Here is a 24,146-nt window from a genome sequence, read left to right on the forward strand (position 1 = left end):
CAGGTCAAAAAGGACGGCAACAACGGAGGTCTTCGCAGCAAAAGCAGTACGAATATAGACCTCCAAGTTCACCAGTACATCTGTCGTGCTGCGGCACTTGCGGAAACCAAATTGAGAAGGGAAGAGCTAGTGATGGTGTTCCAGGAGCCACATCAGACGAACGTTAACCATACGTTCAAAGAGTTTGCAGACAACTTATGAGAGCAATAGGGCGAAAGTCCTTAGGGGAAGTGCCCAGAGACCCCGGTTTGCGAATAGGGAGGACAACGGCATCGAGCCAGTCCTCAGGGACTTACGACGACTCCCAGATCCGATTATACAGACTCAGTAAATACCGAGACGTGCACGGAGGGAGATGGTGAAGCATCTCATAATGAATACCATCGGAGCCCGCCGCCGTAGAACCGCAGAGGGCCAGGGCAGAACGAAGTTCAGAGAGAGAGAAGGGATCATTATAGGGAAGCTGAAGATGAGTGCAGAAATCTAAAGGACGAGACTCAAGGACAGGTTTACGAAGAAGAAAAGATTGGGGAAGATGAAGACCAGAGCTAACAGAAGAAAAGTGGGAACCCAGTACGGAAGCGACCTGCAACGGGTCCGCCACAAGAGTATCATGGAGGTGAAGGACTGGTGAAGCATCGGGAACGAACTTACCCGCTATCTTGTGGATACGCTTTCAGATCTGGGCCAGAGGAGTTTTGGACGTAATTGTCGAGACATAAGATGCCCAACATTCACGTTTAGCCATACGGATGGCCCTATGGGCCACCGCACTCGCTTTCCGAAAGAAAAGAAAAGAATCGGTCGTCTGCCTACGGCGGTGCCTCTTCCAGGCTGCACGCTTACAGCGGACAGCCCGAGCACAGTCCGCATTCCACCAGGGAACGCACTTCCGTTGACCCCGAGAGAAGAGCGAGGGATAGAGCGGAGGGCAGCGTTGGAGACAGTGTCATGAAAAAGGAGGAGAGTGCGAGAGAGGGGCAGAAGGGAGAGGTCAGAGAGTAGCACTGAGGGTAAATAGGGTCCAGTCCGCCTTAGCAAACTGCCACCGAGGGAAAGAGAGGGAAGGGCGATAAGAGAAAAAGGAAACAAGAATGGGGAAATGATCACTTCCATGGAGGTCATCAAGAACCTGCCACGTGAAATCTAAGTAAAGAGAAGAGCAGAGAGAAAGATCAAGACAAGAAAGGGTGCGAGTCCGAGAGTCCAAATGAGTGGGCTCACCAGAATTCAGAAGAGACAGGGAAGAAGAGAGGAGAAACGGCTCAAGAAGGCGACCCCGGGTATTCGTCAGAACGTCCCCCCAGAGAAAATGACAATTGAAGTCACCCAGCAGGAGCACAGGCTCCGGCAAGGAGTCAAGGTGGTGTTTAAACCAGGAAGAGAAAGCAGGACACTCTAGGGGAGATAAATGGAACAAACTGTGTACCATTTCCCCACAAAGATACGAGCAGCAGAACAATGGAGAGGCGAAGAAAAAAGTAAAGGAACATCAGCACGAATCAAGAGAGCAGAAGAATTATAAGCCCCAGCAACTGCTGGGGGGGGGGGGGAGAGAGAAAGGAATAGCCACGAAAACGACCAGGACGAGCACCAAGCATCGGCTCCTGGAGACAGACACAAAGGGGCGAAAACCGCGAAATCAGAAGTTGGAGTTCGAGGAAATTGGCGTAATAACCTCGAACGTTCCATTGAAGAATAGACATCGACGAGAAGAGAAAGGACAACAACAGAGAACAAGGAAGAAACAAAGGCGAAAGAGCAACAGAGCACGTTAAAGAATATCAGGGTCGGGATCAGGGTCAGCAAAGTCAGGGTTAGGGGGCATGGGTAAACTGAGCAAAGACGGAGGGAAGGAGGCAGGAGAACAGACCAGAGGTGGGCGGGCAGGGTCCAGAGGAGGAGGAGGAGACAACGGAGGGGAGCAGTCAAGGACAGCAGGAGGAAGAAAGGGGGGGTAGAAAGAGGGGAGCGCACCTCAGCAAGGGCAGCAACCTAGAGGGAAGCGGGGGCTAAAAAAACCTCCATAGCAGGAACAGGGGGCGCAACCACCGAAATGGGAGGGGAAGGAGCGAGAGAGGCAGAAGTAGGGGCCGAGGAAGAAAGCGAAGCCTTCTTACCCGTCGGGGAGGAGGAAGGAGAGGAGCCAGGCTTACGCTTCTGACTTAAGGAGACAGGTGTCCCAGCAACCACGTACTGGGCAATGGATTCTAGCGTCTCAACAGAAGCTGAAAGAGCACACATGACGGCCGTTTGGAGAGCGAGGGACATCAGCCCGTACCGACAGGTGGCAGGGAGAGTCAAGAGACGGAGGGGAAGGATGGGAAGGAGGAACGGAGGGAGACGAGGAAGAAGACACAGGAGACAAGACAGACCGGGTAGAAAGAAGGGGAACCCCAGACAGAGGACCAGGAGGTGGATCCTTCGGGAGAGAACCCAAAGGAACACAGGAGGGGGCAGTAGGCGTATCAGGGTCCAGGGCCCGGAAACGGTTGCGAGTCTGAGGAAGGTGGGAAGGACGAGGAGGGAAAGAGCGCAACAAGCGAGCATAAGAGATATTAGCATAAGGCGGGAGCCGGCAAACCTGGCGTCTCGCCTCAGGAAAATATAAACGCTCCCGGTGCTTCAAGTTGAGGACGGCTGCCTCAAGCTTTTAATGGACACACGCACGGGAGAAGGTAGGATGGGCCTCACCGCAGTCGAGGCAACGAGCCTGGGGAGAAGTGCACTCCGACTTAGAGTGACCTTCGCCACCATACAAAGGACAGACAGTCCCGGAGCAGCGGAGGGCACCATGCCCAAACCTCCAGCACTTGTTGCAGAGCCGAGGAGAAGGAATGTACTCCTGGACAGAGCACCTGGCACCAGCAAGAATGACAGAGGGTGGAAGGGTCCTACCATCAAAGGTAATCTTCACAACCCGGAGGGGTTGACGGCGACTACCACGAGGGGGACGAGTAAACGTGTCCACCTGGAGAATAGAATGGCCCTGGGCAGCGAGGATATGTCGAATATCGTCGTGGCAGTCGCGCAGGTCCCGAACACCGGTCGCAACATGGGGCGGGAGCAGATTAGTGCCAACACTGGCATTCAACTGAGCGTTCTTCGAGACCCGAACAGGGATCTCGCCAAGGCAGGATAAGGCAGCCAAGCGGGAAGCAGCATCCTGAGAAGGAGCAGCAACGACACATGTACCGAGACGAGTGGGGGTTGAAAGTAACAGGCATCCACGGAATCAACAAGATGTCTATGGAGGGAGAAATTGTCAGGAGGCGCAGAATCATGAGGGAGGAGATCAAAATATTTGGCCCACGAAGCGGGACCAAACAAGGCTTGATAGGTAGCAGAACTGGAAGGAGTCGAGCGAGGACGGCGGTGAGAACCCCTAGAGAGGGGGGGTTAAAAGGCGCAGTAGTTACAACTAGAGATGGAGCCGCGCCAGGGGACGAGGTAGTCACCACTGGGGGCTTGGGGCACGACCCAACCACCGAGGAGGGAGGGGAGCCAGGGGAAGGAGTCTCAGGCCAAAGGAGGAGCAAGGTCGGGGCCCAATGCAGTGGAGGCTACAGAGCCCAGTCTTCCAACACGGACCAACTCGGGGGGCTTGGTCGCCGACCCCACGAGCCTGAAAATGTAAAGCAGAAACTGTCGAAACAGGGGTTATCAATACGAAAAGGAATATTCATTCACGAATGTGCCCCCACACCCACCATGGAGCCACAATTAGAGGCAGGACACCCAACAAGAAGCTATCGCCGATCATGCCGGGGCCTCCTAGGGGTGCGTCGTGAGTATACGCCCCACAAACGCCACCTTAAGAACCGACAGTCCGTCGAGATCGGGTTCAGTGACGAAAGGGAGATTGACAAAAGGTTCCCCTCGCTCTCGACGTCGGGTACTACAGTTCTACGGGTGCAAGAGTATGCCTCCTCAAGCACCCGGGCGTCAAAATAGAAGTAGTCCAAGGGAAGAACCAGAAACAAAAGGTCGGCAGGAAACGGCAAGCAGATAGGAGAAGAGGGGGAGAAAAACGAAACGGAAGGAAAAGGAAAAGATGCTCAGCATAATTGGAGAGGACGGCAGCAGGAGCACAAGGCTAGAAAAGGACAGAGGACTGTCCCAAGGAGCATCACACACTGGCAGCCGCCCACTAAGCCCCCACACGGCAACAACGAGCTGAGCGGGGAGGAAGGGGGGGGGGGGGTGCACAAGGGAACTAGTCCCCGACACCATATGTAACAATTATCAAAAGGCACCAAACCGGGAAGGCTATGAAGCACCATCAAAGTGCAAAATAATCAGAGGGCGCTAAATATCACCAAGAATGCCAATACGAGAACAAAAACGCTTAAGGCAAACTATATCAAAAGTACCCGATTCACCTAGAATTCTATCGAGGGACAAGTGACCGCGAGGGACGGTCGGAAAGCAAGACACGCTCGTCCTGGAAGTCAGGACATTCAAGACCGTAAGAGGGACAATGCAACTAGGACAATAAGGAGCAGGGTGGCGCTCCATTAAGTGACCGTGGGTTAAGCGAGTATGGCCAACCCGCAGCCGTGCCAAAGCAGTTTCCCCACCACCGGTTACGGTGGTAGGAGGAAGGCCACGGGGACACTACGTTTGAGAGTACGCAGCTTGTTACTAACCACAGAGGACCAACAGCCCTGCTAACGGGGCAAGAATGGAGGAATGAATAACAGGATAAAAGTCGGAATAAGGTATACCTTTATGGGAGATGGGACAAGAACGGATAGCTTCCTTAGCAGCAGCATCCGCACACTTTGAAAGAAACACCAATATGGCTGGGAACCCAGCAAAACAGATTTAAATTTACTAGAAATAAGAAACTGCCAATGTTGAATCTATGACCACCGGATGGACAGGATTAAAGGACCCTAGTGCCATGAGGGCACTACGAGAGTCAACTACGACCACAAAAGACGAATGACATTGAGAAAGCAAGAGCATAGAGAACAGAAAGTTCTGCTGTGAAGACGCTAGCCTCCAAAGGGAGGCGACAAGTGCGGTCAGGAAAAACAACAGAGTAGCCCACACCGTCCGCAGACTTGGACCCATCGGTGAAGATGGAAAGAGTGGGAGTGCGAAGAAAAGTGAGTGCTCAAGTTAAAGGCGTTTCAGAATCTTAGGAAGGGTAAAGGCTTTAGTGATACGAGTCAAGGACGTACAAAACTGGAAAGGGGGGGGGGGTGACTCCACGGAGGCAAGGAAGGAACAATACGAGAAACATTAGAAATATAAACAAAGAATCCTGTAAGCGAGATAACCAAACAGAAAGAGGGAGACTATGAAGAGGAACGAGCTATAGGAGGGTTAAAAGCTAAAGCACGACAGGCGAGAGGAAGGATGTTTAAGGACCGCGCAAAATAGCGAAGACTGTAGGGAAAAGAAAAGAAAAAGAAAAGAAAAAAAAAAAAAAAAAACGAGCGAGAGCGAGCGAGAGAGAGGGGGGGGGGGAAGCCAGTGTCAACATACAAACCGAGGGCGGGAGACTAACAAAAGGCACCAGAGCCGAGACGCAACCCAGCATGGTGCAAAGCATCAAGACGAAGAGTAGGAGGAGTAACAAGAGTAAGCAGGGCAACTATAATCTAGTTTAGACAGGAGACGCCATATAAAGAAATTATCAATTGGCGGCACCAAGCCAGGGAGACTATGCAGTACTGATACCATATACAAAATGGTAGCAGACAACATCGACAGACTTCGACAAGGCATGAATAGCCCGTAATTGTGACAGTAGCTGTTATAGCTGTCTATACTTAAAGTCTTTCACCATACTCAGAGGGACAGCACCGGTGCAAACCTGCGAAAAACGGTAACTTTACTCATTCCCGACCAACCCCCTCGTCCGCAATACCTATGGAGATGGACAGGGGATGTGAAATTTACCCATAATCTTTTCTTTCGATAAGTAGAAGATGGGCATCTACAATAAGACATGAATAACCTAAAACACTTTCATCCACACGTGGCTATACATACCATTGCACTATACTTCCTAGAGAAGGCTTTGAGCGTTTAAGTTTCTTCAAGGCTGAACGTTCATCTTACTGCGTCGTTTCCTAAATGTCAACAAGGAACGTACTTCCGCCTAACCTGGGGTTGGGGGGGGGCCTTTCAACTTTCGAACCATTATTAAATATTAATTTACTTAGCATGGATACCATTCTGCCGGCTGGAAGCAAAACGGCCTTTACTAATCAAAGTTCACGGACACCAGCTCTACCAAGAACCATATTCTCTACATCTATGTTATATGCAATGGAAGTTACTCGTCAAGATCAAGTATGGTTGTAATTAGACATTAAGCTATGCCACATCTAGAAACTGCAGCCATCTTGCAAACTAATCTTGTAATTTTAGCTAGACGCCATGTACATTGACGTGACAGCTCTACACATCTTTAGTTGAAGGTTAAGAAAAAGGTTTAACATTGTACCTTTATTTACTGTTATAGGTGGTTACAAGGCATCCTCTTTCCAGCGAGTTTGGTTAAGAGTTCATGCTAGACATTATGCGTGTTCTGGTACTTTATTATAAAATTGGATGCCACGGAACCACTGACCTAGAGCAACTTCTAGAGGGAACTAGAAGTTGCTCTAGAAGGGGAGAGTTTTTAAAGAGAAGGCCTGCAAGATCTAGGCCTTTACAATTCCCGCATTATTGGTGCAGGTGGCACTACTGTGGAACCATAGCGAGGGTGTTGTCCATGTCCTCGAACTGATCTATTGCGTCCAGGAGAAGGTTGTGGATGGCCGCCGCCTGCTCCGTCACCACCGCCCTCACGTCCCTCCGACGTCTCGACCCACTACCACCAACCTGTAGGCACATTAAACTTAGCCACCAACAGTAACTAACTAGTAGACCAAACCGCCCTCACCCTCCCTCCTATTACAAAATATTTGACATAAGCAAGTCTTACAAATAGCATTGCAAGTTATCTTAGCTTAAAATATTCAGGCACTAAATTTCTGCGGCGGACGACAAACCCGCTGGCGGCAAATACAATAAATACTATGCCTAAATTTTACTTACCGGTATTACTATGAAAAACGTAAACCTGGTTGAACCATGCAGCCCTTCAGTGAAGGCGAATATTATGTTTAACATGTCTTTAATAGTCATTAGTGACAAGGTTCCTCAGACTATTGAGGTATTCAGTGTCAGGGAGAGGAAGGTCTAGAGTTACCGAGATCCCCGCCAGCCAACTACCGACCATCTCCAGGACGCAACAATCTAGGCACTGTGGATGTGGCAGAGACCGAGGGAAAATGTCTACCGTTACAATTTAACTACAGAACTAATGTGCATTATGGTTTCTCAATCTACTGAAGTAGACAGCTTTTGCTTAATATGTCTAGATCACAACAACAGTTAAACTAGGCCGAATCTCAAGCTCTTAATTCCTTTATGCTACTCAGTAAATGCAAGTTATGCCCTAAGGTCGAAAGGTGGTAGATTGTTAATTAGCCGAGCACCAAGAGACGCCGGGACGATGACAATTCATTGCCCTCGACATTACCATCTTCCATCTAATAAACCTACTATTAAGAAGGTTCACCCATCCTCCTCCCCTTCAGAGTTTTGATCTGCTAATACGAATGGTGCATTCTTCCTTACAGTGCTCTACAGAAATAGATTACAACCAAGTACTTAACCGGAGACTATCCCAGTCAGAAAACGGACATTAATTGCATGTTAATTGCATGTTAATTGCCTTACATTTCTTTAACCAGTTTCAATAAGTTAAAAAGTAGCCCTTTATGTAGGCGCCAGTGTACCACAGGATACAAACTGACATTTAATATGAGTATTAAAAGTCAAACAAGAGATTGTCTAGCATGACAACTTGCACCATGATTACAAACTTACAACTAGCAAAACTTGAAAATGTTTAGTCGCTGAAAACCTTTCCCGACATCCGCCTAAAGCGAGGAAGTGACATGGGAGGAAATTAGTTTAAACCAGCCCTGGACAAGATTGGTTCAGAACAGTGTTGCCTCAATTGCTTTACTACCGACAGATGCCATGGAAGGCTACCAAACAGCAAAGGTTTAAAGAGAGTTATTGCCCACTCGGTGCGTGTTTAAGTTTTTACGGGAAAAAAGGGGGAGATGGCTCTAATTCCCTAACATAACCCTGTGTTTTATGGCCAAAGAAAAATCCTATCACTGACAAGCTGTGCACCCAGAGTGCTGCGCCCACTAGTACTTTTCAGCCTAACTAGAAGGATAAACTATCAATCTTTGAAGACAACCATTTCATACGAGTATATAATAGAACACCAAACTTTCAATCAAATAATCAAGTGGTTCAATGGGCTACCGAAAATATTAAAAGTTCTACCTACTCCGCTATGGAAAATAAAAAACTGACCACACCATTCCAAGGAAAAGGCAATGGAAAATATGAAAGCCATTTAAAGGCTTTTCTAAAATAGTTGTCAACTGCAAGAAAAATGTAGTTTTACAAGAACATTTAAACGGACGCTATACCAATGGCTACTTTGTGAACGAGTGCTTTAGTGGCATCTAGTGGCATCTAGTTGCACACCAGCCTCATTCAAAGCGAGAAATTTCAAGACAGAACTTTCATAAATATTTTACTGCTCTAATATTAGAGCTCTAAATTAAGACCGTATTTATGAAGGTATAAGAATTTAAATAGGCTTTAGAGCGCAGGCAAGAGATTGACAACTTTGAAAATATTTGAGAAACTTTCCCCAATCTAAACATAGAACTCTACATTAGATCAGGAGGCACGAGTGGCTGTGCACAAGCTACTAATTTATTCTAATCCAATATAGGACAAGATTAGGGACGAGCGGAGACATGGGTATAGCTGAATACCCGGCGAGATGAAACATCAAAGTCGTAGAGATGGTGCTCGACCCAGCTGCACCACGTTACTGTGGCCGTCAACACCGGGCCGCTGGAAAGCTAGCCCGTCCTCAAAGCCAAAGTCCATTCCATGCACCCGCGAAACCTTTTTTATGAATGAAAAACTTTCCACCACTACCGATTACTTTCGAACACTTTCCTAACTGGTGCTTCGCAGACTTGTTCGAACCACAACACTAAATGCTTCACCCACGTACTACAAATTCAAATAATTGCCAACAGAACGTAACCGATTCTTAACTATATAACATGCCAATATAAAACTTTGGAAATGCCTACTGTCAATGCACAGCATTGAAAATTTATGAATGCGTCTTTGGGGTAGAACGCTGGATGAAATAGACTTCTGTCCAAGGAGAGGTTGGAGAAGCAGATGCAACATGCAAGCCGAGAGAGACCTAGCAAATATTAATTTAAGTGACCAAAACTTTTCAACGCCGTCTGTAAACGAGGGGAACAAGTGTCCGACCTCTCCCGCTGTTCCACAGAACTTTCCAAACGCCTAAATGATACTGTATCAGCGATTCTAAAGTCAGGATGAATACAGCGGCATCTAACATCGTCACGCTGCCAACCGGGAAGAATGGCTGGAGACCGGGCCATGGGGAATTTGATCCCCGTAACCAACAGGTATGTAGCCCTTTTGATCAATGCATGGATAATGCATCAACGTTAAGATAGAAAAGCTTAAGTCAAATCCGCCTCCACTAAGCCAGTACAAAATGGGCCGAGGTTTAGAAATGTTAAAAGATTTGTGTTAATGAGGAACTATTAAAAAACTAGTCATTTTCCACATACTAGTCAGTTTATGCCCTACTCCAGGTGAGGATATCACCCAGGACACTTCCAGCGTTATTAGTTTAATAATGAATTGTCACCGAGCGGCTGCAGGTCTGACATTTAGTCCAAGAATATCAACCTTTATCTTGGCGAACTAAAATTTTAGTTTAAATTTAAAGTGTGGATGGCATAAAATTGCTTCCACTTGAAGTTAATCTTTTCATACATGAAAGTACACAACTTTTCATTGTAATAAGACTAGATTTAATATGGCAAATAAGTTATATCTGCAAAATTGTTATAACACACAGTAGGTGGCAAATTTGCAGTAATTTAACCTATTTCTTCCCAACCTAAAGTTCACTTGTGGCCTGGAAACAAACCAAATGCTACTTGGCACTTTTCAACGTAGTCTTAACCACCCCTACCCAAACTTCCTCCCCAGTTCAGTGCACCGATGCTCTAGTAAAATTCTCCGTCTAATAAAACTAGTATGTATTCAAATTCTGCTTGAGAAAGCCTGGGACTTCATGCGAGGAGGCCGAGGTGTCCAATAGCAAGAGCAAAATTGGACGAACTAAAGTGAACGAAACTACACTTCAAATATACAATTTATTCTTTTAAATAATGACTTGTCAATATACAAGAGTTTCAGAAACTAGCAAATTTGAACACAAAGGCCTTTTAAAGTGTTGCACCCGTCAGACTAATACCAGCCTTAGTGCTGTATTAGTAAGAATGAAAACGTAAAATTAAACGTAAAATTGAGTTATTTTGGCCTTACCAATTACTATAAGTTTTTAATTTTTAAAAAAAGTGCTATAGCTATTCTTTCCTCTTTACTAGCAATCAAAGTTTAATAACCTGAAACCAGATAACCGGAAGAGTAATTTAGATCCTTTTATTGGCCTGCATGAACACTTGCCCCGTCAAACTGCAGTCTATGTAGTAGAATGTTTAACAATCTTGGCCCATCAAACTGTCAACCATTAAACTAGGATCTGTTTTAGAGTGCATACTACCAGATACCTTTCTCAGTGAAAGATAAAACGCACGGCATGACTGCTTCGAGTTACCGACGCCACGATTGTCATACTTTATGTATCTGGCCATTATGTATGGTGATCTAGATCACATTAAGGATATCAACACGCCTCCAGCCAGTCTCACAAAAAACGAACAAGACATCAAATCTTTTTAGTTCAAGATGCATTGCTTTGCAAGGACTAGTTAGGTCTAGTTGTGCAACACTAGACGGACGGAAAACTTCCCAGCAAGTAGCTTTAAGGAAAGGCTAGACACCGTAGTTACACAGTCGAGTGCAATTTATTTATAATATTGCATGTACAAGGAGAATTTAAGCCATTCAGAACCCAGCCATTATTAGCTATAATTGTTGGCTTTAAGATTACCGCCCAAGATTTAAATTTAGAGTATTTAACATTAATACCGACCAATTAACTTTATTCTGTACAGTAATTTAATACTTTAGTAATCTACCACTTAAATCCCAGCGACTAAGCTAGGCTGCAGTAGTGAAGACTAACCTAGTTACAGCCCCGCTCCTGTGCCAGACAAGCCCACAACGGGCTCACCATAGCCCGTGCTACTTTGAACTTTGTTCCCAGTAGCCGAATCTTAAGAACAGCAACAAGACTGTGGTACCACTAATGTGGTACACCGGTGGGGAGCGCCTCCCACCCCTGTGACAGCCCTTACTCTCCACCCCCGGGACACTTACGTGTTTGTTGATGAAGGAGACGATAGGGTCCATCACTTGCGGAAAGACCAACATTAACGTAAGGAGCGTCGACTCTACCACGGCAAGCGTTACCTGCAAGTTGTGTTTAGATTTACTAACATTTTCATAATTGTCAGACTTATGTCCATTGTACTAGGCATCAACATGGTGCAAAGCAAGCATCGTAGCGAGCTTCTAGTAGCCACATCAGCGCAGTTAGCAAGTCCCGCTACATCTGTACAACCTTTTACCACTACAAGCTGTGTCGACACGGGCGGGTTGATAAGGCGGCGAGGGCAGCCATCTCTTACTGCGGCTCTACCAGAAGCAGAGCCTCTAGCCTCGCTCTGGCGTCTGTACCGCCAGCAGCACTAGGCCCCCCCCCACCCCCCTTTGCTACTCCGTCACTAGACGCTACATGCCTATCATAATCATAAGAAATTTATACCTTTTATCTTTCCTACATCAGTTTTACAAGATGGGTCAAATTTAGAACATAAGCTAACTAACTTCTGGCACTAATTAACCCTCGCCACCAAAGTAGAAACACTTCCTAGTTATGTCGCCACATCTTATTTGTCAGGAATATACTCTATAGAACCTTGCACATAATTATATTCAATATTCGTGATTATAGACTAACTTCACCTCTGCCGCCGGCCAGTTTTAAAACTTGACCTAGTAACACGAGACGTGGGCCCCCCCCCCGACTGTACTCTGCAAACTTACTGCAAGGAATGTTAAGGAAAACCAACAAAAATTGGCGGCCGAGAGCTTTGCAAACCTTGGTTCGAGAATGTTAGTCTAGATTTTTCATAAAGAATGGTAAACTAACACTACCAAATGTTATAACTAAACTGCAAATTTTTTGCCAGATCAACAAAATAGGGCGACGACTTGCTTGCGTGATGCGGCCCGGACTCCACACTCTGGTCTCTGGTTTAGTGGTATTTGTGTTATCTTCCGCCGCCGTCGTCGTCAGCAGCCACCACGTCGAGGCGAACAACGTCACGTACAACCTGCTGGAGTGAACACAGGTTAAACTAGTACATGAACTAGTTTAGGATTTTAAACGAAACCTAGCATTTCAAATTATTAGTCACCTTCCCCCCCCCCCCCCCCCCCCCCAACACTGTAACGGCAAAAAATGCTGTGGTGCAGCACACACTTCCCAAATTTTACATCAAGTTCACTACAAACTTTTCTGCAAATTCAGTGTCACCATTGCAGGACGGCCTCGGGGTCCCCCCCCCCCCCAGCTACACATGCCATTATGAACACGTGCTGCAGCAACCCCCTAACCCAATAATAGTACAACCATTAAAGACTGTCTCGCCTGGCTCACCTTCCACAACCAATAACATCACACCACCACTACCCAACAATACTCCCACCAACATTCAGCTCGGCTGCCTCCGTGATGTGTAGTGAAGTGGTCCGTTTTACATTTTACAGGGAGCCGAGCGGACAACACGCTGGACTTGTGATCCAGTGGTCCCGGGTTCGATCCCGGGCGCCGGCGAGAAACAATGGGCATAGTTTTTCATCCTATGCCCCTGTTGCCTAACAGTAAATAGGTACCTGGATGTTAGTCAGTTGTCAGGGGCTGCTTCCTGGGGGTGGAGGCCTGGTCGAGGACCGGGCCGTGGGGACACTAAAGCCCCGAAATCATCTAAGATAACCTCAAGATAAGAGACCAAGCGAGCCTTTCCCCCCCCCCCCCCCCCCACTTAAGTTTCCTATAATCCCAATGACTTTGGGTCCCTCTGCTGCGCGCGCACTATAACCTGCTATAGCCGTGTGCATCTCTAGTCAAACTAGAGCGCTATTATGAACTTTTAATTAAACACACAAGTTATAGATCTGTCAAGCTGTGTGACTAAGAACTACCCCAAGCCTCGATGAACAACGCTGGAGTGTTCACAGTTGGGGGACCACAAAAAGTCTATATTAAAGACTCATACCTTAGCTAACAATACGGGCACTAAACCTTGTATACTAGCACTTAACACCTGTATGCCAGCACTTCACTATGGCTGCAGGTAATCTAGTCATTGCCCAATGAAGTGTATAAACAACGATGTGGATTAGGGAGGCATAAGAGGCCTGATTTGGTTTAACCATCTGATAAAGTTAACTATTCAAAGTACACCTTACTAAAAGTTTAAGGCTAGAGCTTTCAAAAAAATTTAAGTGTTCTGAAAACAGGTAGCCATCTTCCCGATTGAAGTCATACCAAGTAAACTGGTTTAGTGGTTGTACTAGAGATCAGCAAAACGTGAAGAGTAACCAACTAAACCCAAGTGAAAAGCTGCAAGTTAATTTAGAAGGGTAATTAACCCTTCTAAGTTGTTGCCTTCGAGGCGACTACCTGGCCAAGTCGAGACATTCAGAATACATCAGTTTAAGACTGGCTAATCAGTTTACCTGTAGACTGAGAGTTTAAAGTACACTTGACACTAAACTGGTGAAGTCGTTTAAGCAGGAGCCAACTACAATAGTTAGATGGCCGATTAACACCCGCTTTAAATCCAGCAGCTACACCACTGCTATCAATCTTTGGTACAGGTCGCAAATGGAATTAGATCCCACTACCGCCGTTCTCCCTACAAATAGGAACCATTACATCGGCACGCACCAAAGATACACTGATGTACATCCGCTTTCCATTTATGCAAGCTGCTAAAGTTTCCTCTAAAGCCTAGCACCAAGAGTCCCTTGGGTGTAACACCCGACCCCCTCCAGGCGACTGGATCTAAGGTTTTCCTCAAGCCACAATTAAGGCGAAGCTGCATTAACTCTTACTATAATTTTCTTTGAGCCTAATAAGCCGGATTTTACTATACATTCTAATTTGTTCAATTACTGCTGCATAGGGACGTGATAAAGCCCATTATGGTAGTTTCTTCATTTTAGACCTGGCGCAGTCCTCCCTGGAGCCCTTTTGGCAGCTACCACAATGATCCATTAGGCTATCACTATAGCAACTTCGTAGTTGCACTTCTCCGCACCATTTCACCGTGTTTCGTCTTTAGGAAAGCGTTATGTACGTGATGGTACGATTAATCTGAATCTAGCAATTTTAGGTACTCTAGCTAAATTCTTTGAGTCTAGAAAGATTTAAATTTAGTTTCAGGTAACAAGTTGGGCTTAGATTAAGGTTTATAGAAAAAAGGAATTTGCTATACTTTAATATAGCAACACTAGCTCAGCTAATCATTTTAAGCAAGATTAAATTTGTATTTAATACACAGCGTATATGGAATGTTTCAAAACTTCGTTTCTTTCAGCAGCTTAAGCTGGATTCTTAATTTTTCTTTAATGCATTAATAATGATTCACTTTCGTAATACTTAAAATATTAACAAAAATATCACTTGGGAATCTTAAACATCCGAATCTAGAAATTTGTATTTCTTAATTTGTACCATATTATGCCCTTTGTGCCACTGACAATTTTCAAGTATATAGCATCCTAACTTGGCCAACCGCCGACTTCCAGCCTAGCCACAATACCACCCAACTCTTCTTCCATGTTGCAGATGTTTATACAGAGAAGTGTCGAGTATAGAACGATTAACTTTCACCGTTTTAAATGTTGGCGAGGCGCCCCGACTAAACTCAGTAAGTGCCAGTACAAGTGCACGAGTTCAGCATCCAGCAAGACCACGAGAACTAAGGAAAACTACTTTGTCTATTTAGCAATATAAGGCAGTCTAATGCGATTCATTACCACCGAGGTATCTTAAGTGATAAGTTATTTACTCCAGATCAATTGGCACAAACTACCAAAATGGGAAACCTAGGCTAGACAACTACGGTAAGGTAGAAAAATGTTTACCAAACCAACATTGTCACTGGGTCACTACATGGACCTTTTCCCCCCCAGATCCTGAAAACTAAAGTGGACTGGGTCGCCACCCATCCCCTGGTTATAGTGTATCCAGCGGCCGACCCCAAGGACTTAATTTTGTAACATGCTGTTCAGTCAAAAATATAAATTAAATATCCGCAGTGTTCATAATCATTGGTTAGGTCCTTAGGTTCTGTTAATCGTTTGTATTACGTAACAATCAAATCTTCGTGTAGGGGCAGGCAGCCAGTATATATACGCATACGTTACCTTATAGTGAGGTCCCCCTCCCCCCAAAGTACCAACCGTCCCCAATTTTCAACTAACGAGGAACTATTAATGTACCACTAAGTTATAGGTAAATTGGAATCCCCGCCCAGGGTGCCAAACAGGAATTACCTTCAATTGTCCACCTAAAGTATTTGGCGTATTTAGGAGGTAGTGAATCACTGAATAAATTTGAAAGTCACCAGTTTAGTTTCGCAAAGCGTTCTGCATTCGTTAACAACCGATTTGGCGGCTTTACGAAGTAAACATTGATTGGTTTGTCTAGGACTGCCTGGTGGGCAGACAGGGCTAGTTAACTAGGGATTCAAACGGTTCTGAAGTTCCGTATAACTATACAATTCAATGCTCAGGAGGAATGGCAACAAATTATATTACACAAATGCAGCAGTAGTCGCCTGCAACAAAATTTAACCATTTTCAAAGCTGAAAACTACAGTGAAGTGTTTAGGCGGCATTTACGTAGCCCATAGCAAGAACTTTCCTTTGATAGTGCGATCTAGAAAAATTCTAGTAGACTTTAGATTTAATGATACTTTAAGAATTACGAGTATTGAAGCAAACTATTTAATGGGACTAAACAAGCCATCTAAAGCGTGTCAAGGTTGAAGAAATCTATGTACCAAAACGTGAGTTACCGTAACATTCAGCCCGAATAACCAAAGTAATTTTTAAGATCCAGCACAAAAAAACTCGCCGTTTAAGAAAAGCATTTCGAGCAGTTTTAATTATATTCATGTTAACAAAATTACACTAAAAACCACTACAGTCATTTGCCAGGGTAGCAAGGTGCATTGCTACATCAACACGTGGACCCCGAAGTCCAGTGAATCATAATTAAGTTTAAGGTTGGACAGATCTACTTTAAAGCAGCAGCAACAACGTTGTTACGTCACCCACCAAGTCTCAGAGGGATGGACGGGGAGGCGGCCCCAAAACGCTACAATAAACTTTCTACATTAACGTTTAGGGCTGGCCCCAGAGGTCAAAGATAGTTATTTATAGCGATATCTTGTAGAATACGCCACACCGGCCGAACATTATAATTTGTAGTGTAGTTCAAATTTTTCCTATTTACGGCTACACAGGTACGTAATTAAGCTGTTGGCCGCTTTAACACCCGAAATAGCAACGCGTTATCGTTTAGTCCTTAAATCAAGAGATGGAGAAACTGCCTCCTCTGTAGGTAGTTTATATGCCTATAAAAGAGGAATAACAAAAATTTACCCGTGAAACTATGGATCCGCAGGGAACCTTGCAGACAAAATTTACTAAATAAAACCATTAGTCCACAGCTCAAGTCACGTCTTAGTATTTTGGAATGTTACGGAAGTATTAGCCGATTTCCACAAACGTTTAAGCGTAGGCTTCGCCCTTTGACGCCAGTCGTTCATTCTATCCTTCAGATACTCTTATGATTAATGTACATGTCATATTGGCATAAAAAAAAAATGCCAAGTCTTCTAAATTAGCAAATTCTACTCCCGAGAAGGCAAACAAAGTTAATGTTATGGTATGTATTAAGTACAAGATCCCGTAGGGCAGATCTTTGACAGGTTAGGCTAATGTTTAGTTAAAGTTCTGTACTAATCGAGTCCTGAAGTGCACACGTTACTTCAGGTAAATAATCTATATTCCATATTTCATCCATGGCAGTTGTCTTTAGAGGATGTAGGACATATCGTACATCAATTTAGGTTGACTAAACCAGAAGGTGAACGCATTATGGGTTTCTCAATGTTTGGGGAAAACACTACCAGTGTGTGGACGTGTCACGTCTATAAACAATCCACACATGCATAGCTCCCGGGTACTCCCGGATCTACCAGGTAAACGATGCATTTGGTGAAAAGAAAAAGGGCCAATTTTCTGCCCTACAAAGTTATTAAAACCCCAAAGACGCTTTGCTGTGAAGCAGAAGTCAACTACCATCAGGTTCTCCGAATTAAAAAGAAAAATAAAAAAAACAGAGGAACACAACATGGAATGAAAGCCCAGTAGTCTGTAGATCCCAGCACCTCTAACTCCGCCCGACGTGAACATCAACACAAGATCAAGTCCACTTACAATGGGTAGGTCATCGTGGCTGGACGGGAGCGTGTGGACTGAGAAACACAGTCCTGGGCTGGTGTTGGGGGTGTGTGAGGCTCGCTGACCTCGACCCCACCTCCCTACCACCTCAACACCGGTCACGTGACCCCCCCACCCCACCCCCCTCCCCCACCATTACACACCCTCCACCAATTGCCTCGTTCACCGGTTAAATTACGTTCGTTTCTGCACATGACATTGTAGGACTTAATATATATACTTTATATATTTATATTGTAAGAACTTTACTCGAATGGTTTTTTATCTGCTTTGTATTATTGCGTAAAGTGTTCAACCTGAGCAGTTAATGTTCACACACACACACACACACACACACACACACACACACACACACACACACACACACACACACACACACACACACACACACACACACACATACACACACACACACACACACACACACACACACACACACACACACACACACACACACACACACATACACACACACACATACACACACACACACACACACACACACACACACACACACACACACACACACACACACACACACACACACACACATACACACACACACACACACACACACACACATACACACACACACACACACACACACACACACATACACACACACACATACACACACACACACACACACACACACACACACACACACACACACACACACTCTAGTAGCCATACGCTCCCCCCCCTCCAAACACCCTCGCTCACCGAGGGACAAACCCGGGGAGGATTGACTGGGAACCAATCCATTACTGTTCACCGTCTCTTCACCCGCCAACAATTGGAGACCTGGAAGTAAACCAATTGGGGGGATCGTGTGCCAGGGGGAATACTTTCCCTTCCCATGAGCTACGGGGTGTAGGGGGGGGGGGCCTCTCAGCCTGCTAACATTAGTTTGAAGGCGTGTAATCTTGCCCCCACCTTCCCCTGGAGGTGAGTTGAGGCCCAGTGCCTCTCCACCTACCCCTGAGTGAGGCCACGGCCCCAGGGGTGAGGCCACGGCCCCAGGGGTGAGGCCCACGGCCCCAGGGGTGAGGCCACGGCCCCAGGGGTGAGGCCACGGCCCCAGGGGTAAGGCCCACGGCCCCAGGGGTGAGGCCACGGCCCCTAGGGTGAGGCCACGGCCCCAGGGGTGAGGCCCACGGCCCCAGGGGTGAGGCCACGGCCCCAGGGGTGAGGCCACGGCCCCAGGGGTGAGGCCCACGGCCCCAGGGGTGAGGCCACGGCCCCAGGGGTGAGGCCACGGCCCCAGGGGTGAGGCCACGGCCCCAGGGGTGAGGCCACGGCCCCTGGGGTGAGGCCACGGCCCCAGGGGTGAGGCCCACGGCCCCAAGGGTGAGGCCACGGCCCCAGGGGTGAGGCCACGGCCCCAGGGGTGAGGCCACGGCCCCAGGGGTGAGGCCCACGGCCCCAGGGGTGAGGCCCAAGGACACCACAACACATCACCTGATCGTCTTCAAGACGCGTGCCAGAAACTGAGACGACCAGCTCAGGTGACCGGCTGGGAGAGGTGAGGACTCACCTAGATGGACTCACCTAGATGGACTCACCTAGATGGACTCACCTAGATAGACTCACCTAGATGGACTCACCTAGATGTTCTCACCTAGATGGACTCACCCAGATGGACTCACCTAGATGTTCTCACCTAGATGTTCTCACCTAGATGGACTCACCCAGATGTATTCACCTGGATGTTCTCACCTAGATGGACTCACCGCGCTTTTTGATAGGTCGTGTTCTTCACGTTAAGGTGACCACCGTTACAGATACAAGCTCTCAACAAACGTACAGGCTCACAAATATCTACATTTTCGATGCATCGGACTCGAAAGGTTTGGTGGGTTGCTTGGGTTCGTACATCTCTTGGAAGAACGTTTGGAAGGGGTCAGGATAAGGATTTGGGATGGGACGGAGGGAAGGAATGATGCCCAACCACTTGGACGGTCACGGGGGATTGAATGCCGACCTGCATGAAGCGAGACCGTCTCTCTACCGTCCAGTCCAAGTAGTTGGACCAAAAGGAGTTAAAACTTTTTTAATTCTGTATGTCACATTTCCGAGAGGATAGTGGATAGTTCCCACAGCAGGTGTAAACAGTATACAGGTCCAGGATGTAAACAGTATACAGGTCCAGGATGTAAACAGTATACAGGTCCAGGATGTAAACAGTATACAGGTCCAGGATGTAAACAGTATACAGCTCCAGGATGTAAACAGTATACAGGTCCAGGATGTAAACAGTATACAGGTCCAGGATGTAAACAGTATACAGGTCCAGGATGTAAACAGTATACAGGTCCAGGATGTAAACAGTATACAGGTCCAGGATGTAAACAGTATACAGGTCCAGGATGCAAACAGTATACAGGTCCAGGATGTAAACAGTATACAGGTCCATGATGTAAACAGTATACAGCTCCAGGATGTAAACAGTATACAGGTCCAGGATGTAAACAGTATACAGGTCCAGGATGTAAACAGCATACAGGTCCAGGATGTAAACAGTATACAGCTCCAGGATGTAAACAGCATACAGGTCCAGGATGTAAACAGTATACAGCTCCAGGATGTAAACAGCATACAGGTCCAGGATGTAAACAGCATACAGCTCCAGGATGTATACAGCATACAGCTCCAGGATGTAAACAGCATACAGCTCCAGGATGTAAACAGCATACAGGTCCAGGATGTAAACAGTATACAGGTCCAGGATGTAAACAGTACACAGGTCAAGGATGTAAACCATTCTGAAGTTAACGAGCCAGTCACATCTACGACCTCAGGAGGGTCATGGAGCAATAATCTTAAGTAAACATTAGATGCTCTAATGTCAGCTCCAGGAGGAACTCCTAAGAGTTCTAACTCTTCATTACCCGAGTGGTGGCCATGACTTTCGAAGCCGATTTAATTAGCGGGACCTCACTGAATGTCTGAACATCTCCGCCTACCTCTGTTCCTCACAAATAAACGGGTTACCCTTCAAAAATCTAAAATGGAAGTTTTCTTTCAAGTGAAAGAAAACGTATAATTGAGCGTTTCAACTGGAATGGGAGACTTAATTTGTCTCCTTTCATTTACATAATTCGTAAATTACATATGACAATTCATAGTAATTCATTGTGTCGCGGGACAGGAAGCCAGAGTGTATTCATACACGTCAGGCTTATATGAGACCCCCCCCCCAGGTCGAATTACTGACCCTGCCCAGGATTCAACCCCACAATAAGCTTACTAACTCCTGAGTACCTACTTACTGCTAGGTGAACAGACCCATTAGGTGAAAGGATATGTGCTCAACCATTTCTGTCCAAGCTAGGATCCCCGATTGTAGGATCGAGAACGAGAAGCCAAATGTACTACGAGCCCGTATCAAATTTAACCTGAAACAAAAGTGATATGAGGGCGTGTGAGGGGTGAGGGCGTGTGAGGGGTGAGGGCGTGTGAGGGGTGAGGACGTGTGAGGGGTGAGGGCGTGTGAGGGGTGAGGATGACAGGGGTGAGGCTGTGAGGGGTGAGTCTTCAGGTCTCACGACGACCCCCCCCCCCACATGTCTACACCATGACTCCTTGTGAGGCTTCTGCTGCCTCACAACACCCCCCCCCCTCCCCTCCCCCAGGGCTGTGCCTCACACCCATACGACTGCTGCCTCAACAACTGCCACAGTTGGGTTCTCATAAACTCTCTGGTGGTGTTTCCAGCTACAGTGATACAGTGGACTTATTACCACCACGTCTTGGGATAAATATAATGCTGTTATACTTAGTAGCCAGAACGCAGTACTCGGCCTACTATGCAAGACCCGATTTGCCTAGTAAGCCAAGTTTCCTGAATTTATGTATTTTTCGATTTTTTCTTACGAAATGATAAAGCTATCCATTTCATTATGTATGAGTTAAGTTTTTTTTATATTTGAGTTAAAACTAATGTAGATATGTGACCGAACCTAACCAACCCTTCCTAACCTAAACTAAACTAACATAACTAAGTCAATAATTTATGTTCTTAATATAATATAATAATAATATTTCAAATAAACCAATTAGAAACAATATTTTGAAGGCGATGAGTCACAATAACGTGGCTGAAGTATGTTGACCAGACCACACACTAGAAGTTGAAGGGACGACGACGTTTCGACTTGAGAATGGTCCAGGACGGACCGAAACGTCGTCGTTCCTTCAACTTCTAGTGTGTGGTCTGGTCAACATCAAAAATATTTTGAAAATAAAGAAAATCGCTCGGCCTATTAGGCAAATTGGCCCTTGCATAGTAGGCCGAGAAGCGCTTTCTGGCTACTATTGTTGTTGTTGTTGTTTAAGATTCGCTACTTGAAACAAAAAGTTTCAAGTAGCACGGGCTATGGTGAGCCCGTCTCTGGCTACTAGGTACGACAATGCCAACCAACATTTTATAACTACCAATCATGCTCTACCAACTTATCAAGTGATCATTAATACTCTATTAGTCTATTAATTATCTTATGGACAGTAACGATCTGTATTATTCAGGAACAGGTAATATGGCCGTGAGACTTCCCCCATAGTGACGAATTATGTTCTGCTAGATTCACTTCAATATGGAATTGATTACTAAATTATGTAGTGGCCGATCATCTGTTAATTGTATTATTTATAGTCCTCTAGGTCTAACAGAACCCGAAGCTAGGCTTTATCTTTTTTAATAGGATAGGCTATGTTAAGCCTTAGTTCTAAACTATACTTTTCATCATGTAAGTACAGGTTATTGACGGAGGTGGTTGTGGCGTGGTTGTGTTCTGGTGCTCACTCGACGTTACATTTGCTTGTATACTTGAGATCATGGAGGCGTTTTATTTACTAAATCAAGACGTTCTTTACTTCACTTAAAGACTTTACTGTAAAACTGTATCGTTGTAGAGAGTTGCCTTAGTAACTGTTGTTTAATATTTCGTAACATTTTAAACAGATTTCGTTGTCTATGATAACGTATCAACCCTGGCATTAAATACTGATGTCGGAGACAGGAAGCTTAGCTCTGTGCTTAGGGTTATCGAGATCTCCCCCTAAGCCAGCTACTGACCTCCCCCGGGATGCCACCCACAACAACTAGGTGAACAGATACATTAGGTGAAAGGAAGCATCCCCATATCCTTTCTATTGAACGCGGGATCCTTGATTGTGAGTGCTCTAAGACCCTTTCACATTCAGGAATTCAAATTGTCACGCGCTCACCTCCGTCCCGCTGCGGCTTACAAGCGCGGGAGACGACCCCAGCTGGTGACGCCTGGCGCGTCAGGGAGTGAAGGTGGTCAGTTAGACCAGAGGTCATGGCAGGTGACAGCCAGGGGTAGATGATATGTGAGAGGAAGGTGAGTGAGGGAAGGTGAGTGGGGGGAAGGTGAGTGGGGGAAGGTGAGAGTAAATGAGTCCTAAGAGGGAGGGGGGAGGGGGGGGGGATCAAGTGACTGCGGGGGAGGTAGAGAGTGAGGGGGCAGACGTTGATAATCTCCTCCCCACCTTCTTACTCTGCCCTCAGGTTCTTCTCTTACCATTCGTCGGAGCGCGAGTCAGTGACGGACGTTGGGGCGTTAGAGAGAGACAGTGGGCGGAGGGTGACAGCGGCCGCAATCATCACGCCCATCTCCCCCACTGACACGTCCACACACGCCCACATATACCCAGTAACACGCCCGCGCACGCCCCCGGCCCCTGTCAATAAGCTTTCCATGCACTATTAACGGATAAAAAAAAATCTTCCCGATTGTTACAGGAGACGCCGGTGTTTCCGGCATCAATTATACGGACGTCTCGCGGCCGGTAGTGTTTCAGTGCAGCGAGTGTGAGTGAAAGTATTGCTGGAACTGACTCCGCGTCCGAGGCTCCCACTTACAGTCAGCGCTCACTCCCGGGGTCACCTTCTTCAAAGTCTTCTGCTGATTGAAGGGTAATGAGGCCAGTTGCGCATGGCAGGTACCCAACAGCTTCGATTCCAGACTTGTCCGTCTGTACCAGTTCCTAAGAATTTGTTGTCGAACTGATCAGTTGGGAACTAAAATATAAGATTGGTGGAAGGCACTGCCATTATCCAGCACTGAGGGAACCCGTAGTGTGTGTGTGTCAGTGCGTGGGAGGTTGCGTCGGCCTCAAGTGCCTCTTGTGGTAGACATGGAGGAGAAGAACCAGCTGCTGGGAATGGAGAACCCGAGGTTCGACTCCCTGGCGCTACGGCGGAACTCCTCTTCCCCCAACAACAGTGGGAGTTCCGGCAGCAAGGGCCCGCCCCGCCAAAACGACCAGGTGAGAATCCACCCACCTACAGTGCCCACCCACCTAAAGTAACCACCCACCTACAGCGCCCACCCATTTACAGTGCCCTCTAGCTCCCCCTCATCTTCCTTGCAATATTGGTTCCCCGTCAGCTGCGGGAGGAGAGTCTTCAGTAATCCCGTCTATACTCAACCTCACCTCTTAGATAA

General features: G+C 46.5%; 2 protein-coding genes across 3 annotated transcripts in view; one reads left to right on the forward strand and one right to left on the reverse strand.

Annotated features, from left to right (window-relative positions):
• Positions 1–6,450: 6,450 nt before the first annotated feature.
• On the reverse strand, positions 6,451–17,771 carry LOC123758540 (uncharacterized). 2 transcript variants are annotated; one of them, XM_045742995.2, is made up of 4 exons: positions 17,650–17,771; positions 12,347–12,464; positions 11,446–11,538; positions 6,451–6,843 (listed from the first exon to the last, which is right to left on the reverse strand). In XM_045742995.2, the coding sequence occupies exons 1-4, from the start codon at positions 17,661–17,663 to the stop codon at positions 6,703–6,705; spliced, it is 366 nt and encodes a 121-aa protein (XP_045598951.1). In that variant the 5' UTR covers positions 17,664–17,771; the 3' UTR covers positions 6,451–6,702. The 2 variants fall into 2 exon arrangements, with proteins under 2 accessions (XP_045598951.1, XP_045598950.1); XM_045742994.2 differs by having other exon boundaries at positions 12,347–12,467.
• A 5,465-nt stretch (positions 17,772–23,236) lies between these two features.
• LOC123758373 (protein white) overlaps positions 23,237–24,146 on the forward strand; it is a 127,987-nt gene continuing 127,077 nt past the window's right edge. The window contains exon 1 of the mRNA XM_045742698.2: positions 23,237–23,967. Coding sequence (XP_045598654.1) covers positions 23,836–23,967 — 132 coding nt within the window. The 5' untranslated portion in view covers positions 23,237–23,835. The remainder of the gene's footprint in view (positions 23,968–24,146) is intronic.

The sequence above is a fragment of the Procambarus clarkii genome, chromosome 11, assembly GCF_040958095.1.
Source record: "Procambarus clarkii isolate CNS0578487 chromosome 11, FALCON_Pclarkii_2.0, whole genome shotgun sequence".
Taxonomy (NCBI): domain Eukaryota; kingdom Metazoa; phylum Arthropoda; class Malacostraca; order Decapoda; family Cambaridae; genus Procambarus; species Procambarus clarkii.

What these genes read in the sequence shown, in the direction of transcription:
- LOC123758540 (XM_045742994.2), bottom strand. An exon ending in GTCCGGGCCGCATCACGCAA is followed by an intron (nt 11,539 to 12,346) that starts GCAAGTCGTCGC and finishes CACAACTTGCAG; the next exon opens with GTAACGCTTGCCGTGGTAGA. An exon ending in TCTCCTTCATCAACAAACAC is followed by an intron (nt 6,844 to 11,445) that starts GTAAGTGTCCCG and finishes ATGTGCCTACAG; the next exon opens with GTTGGTGGTAGTGGGTCGAG.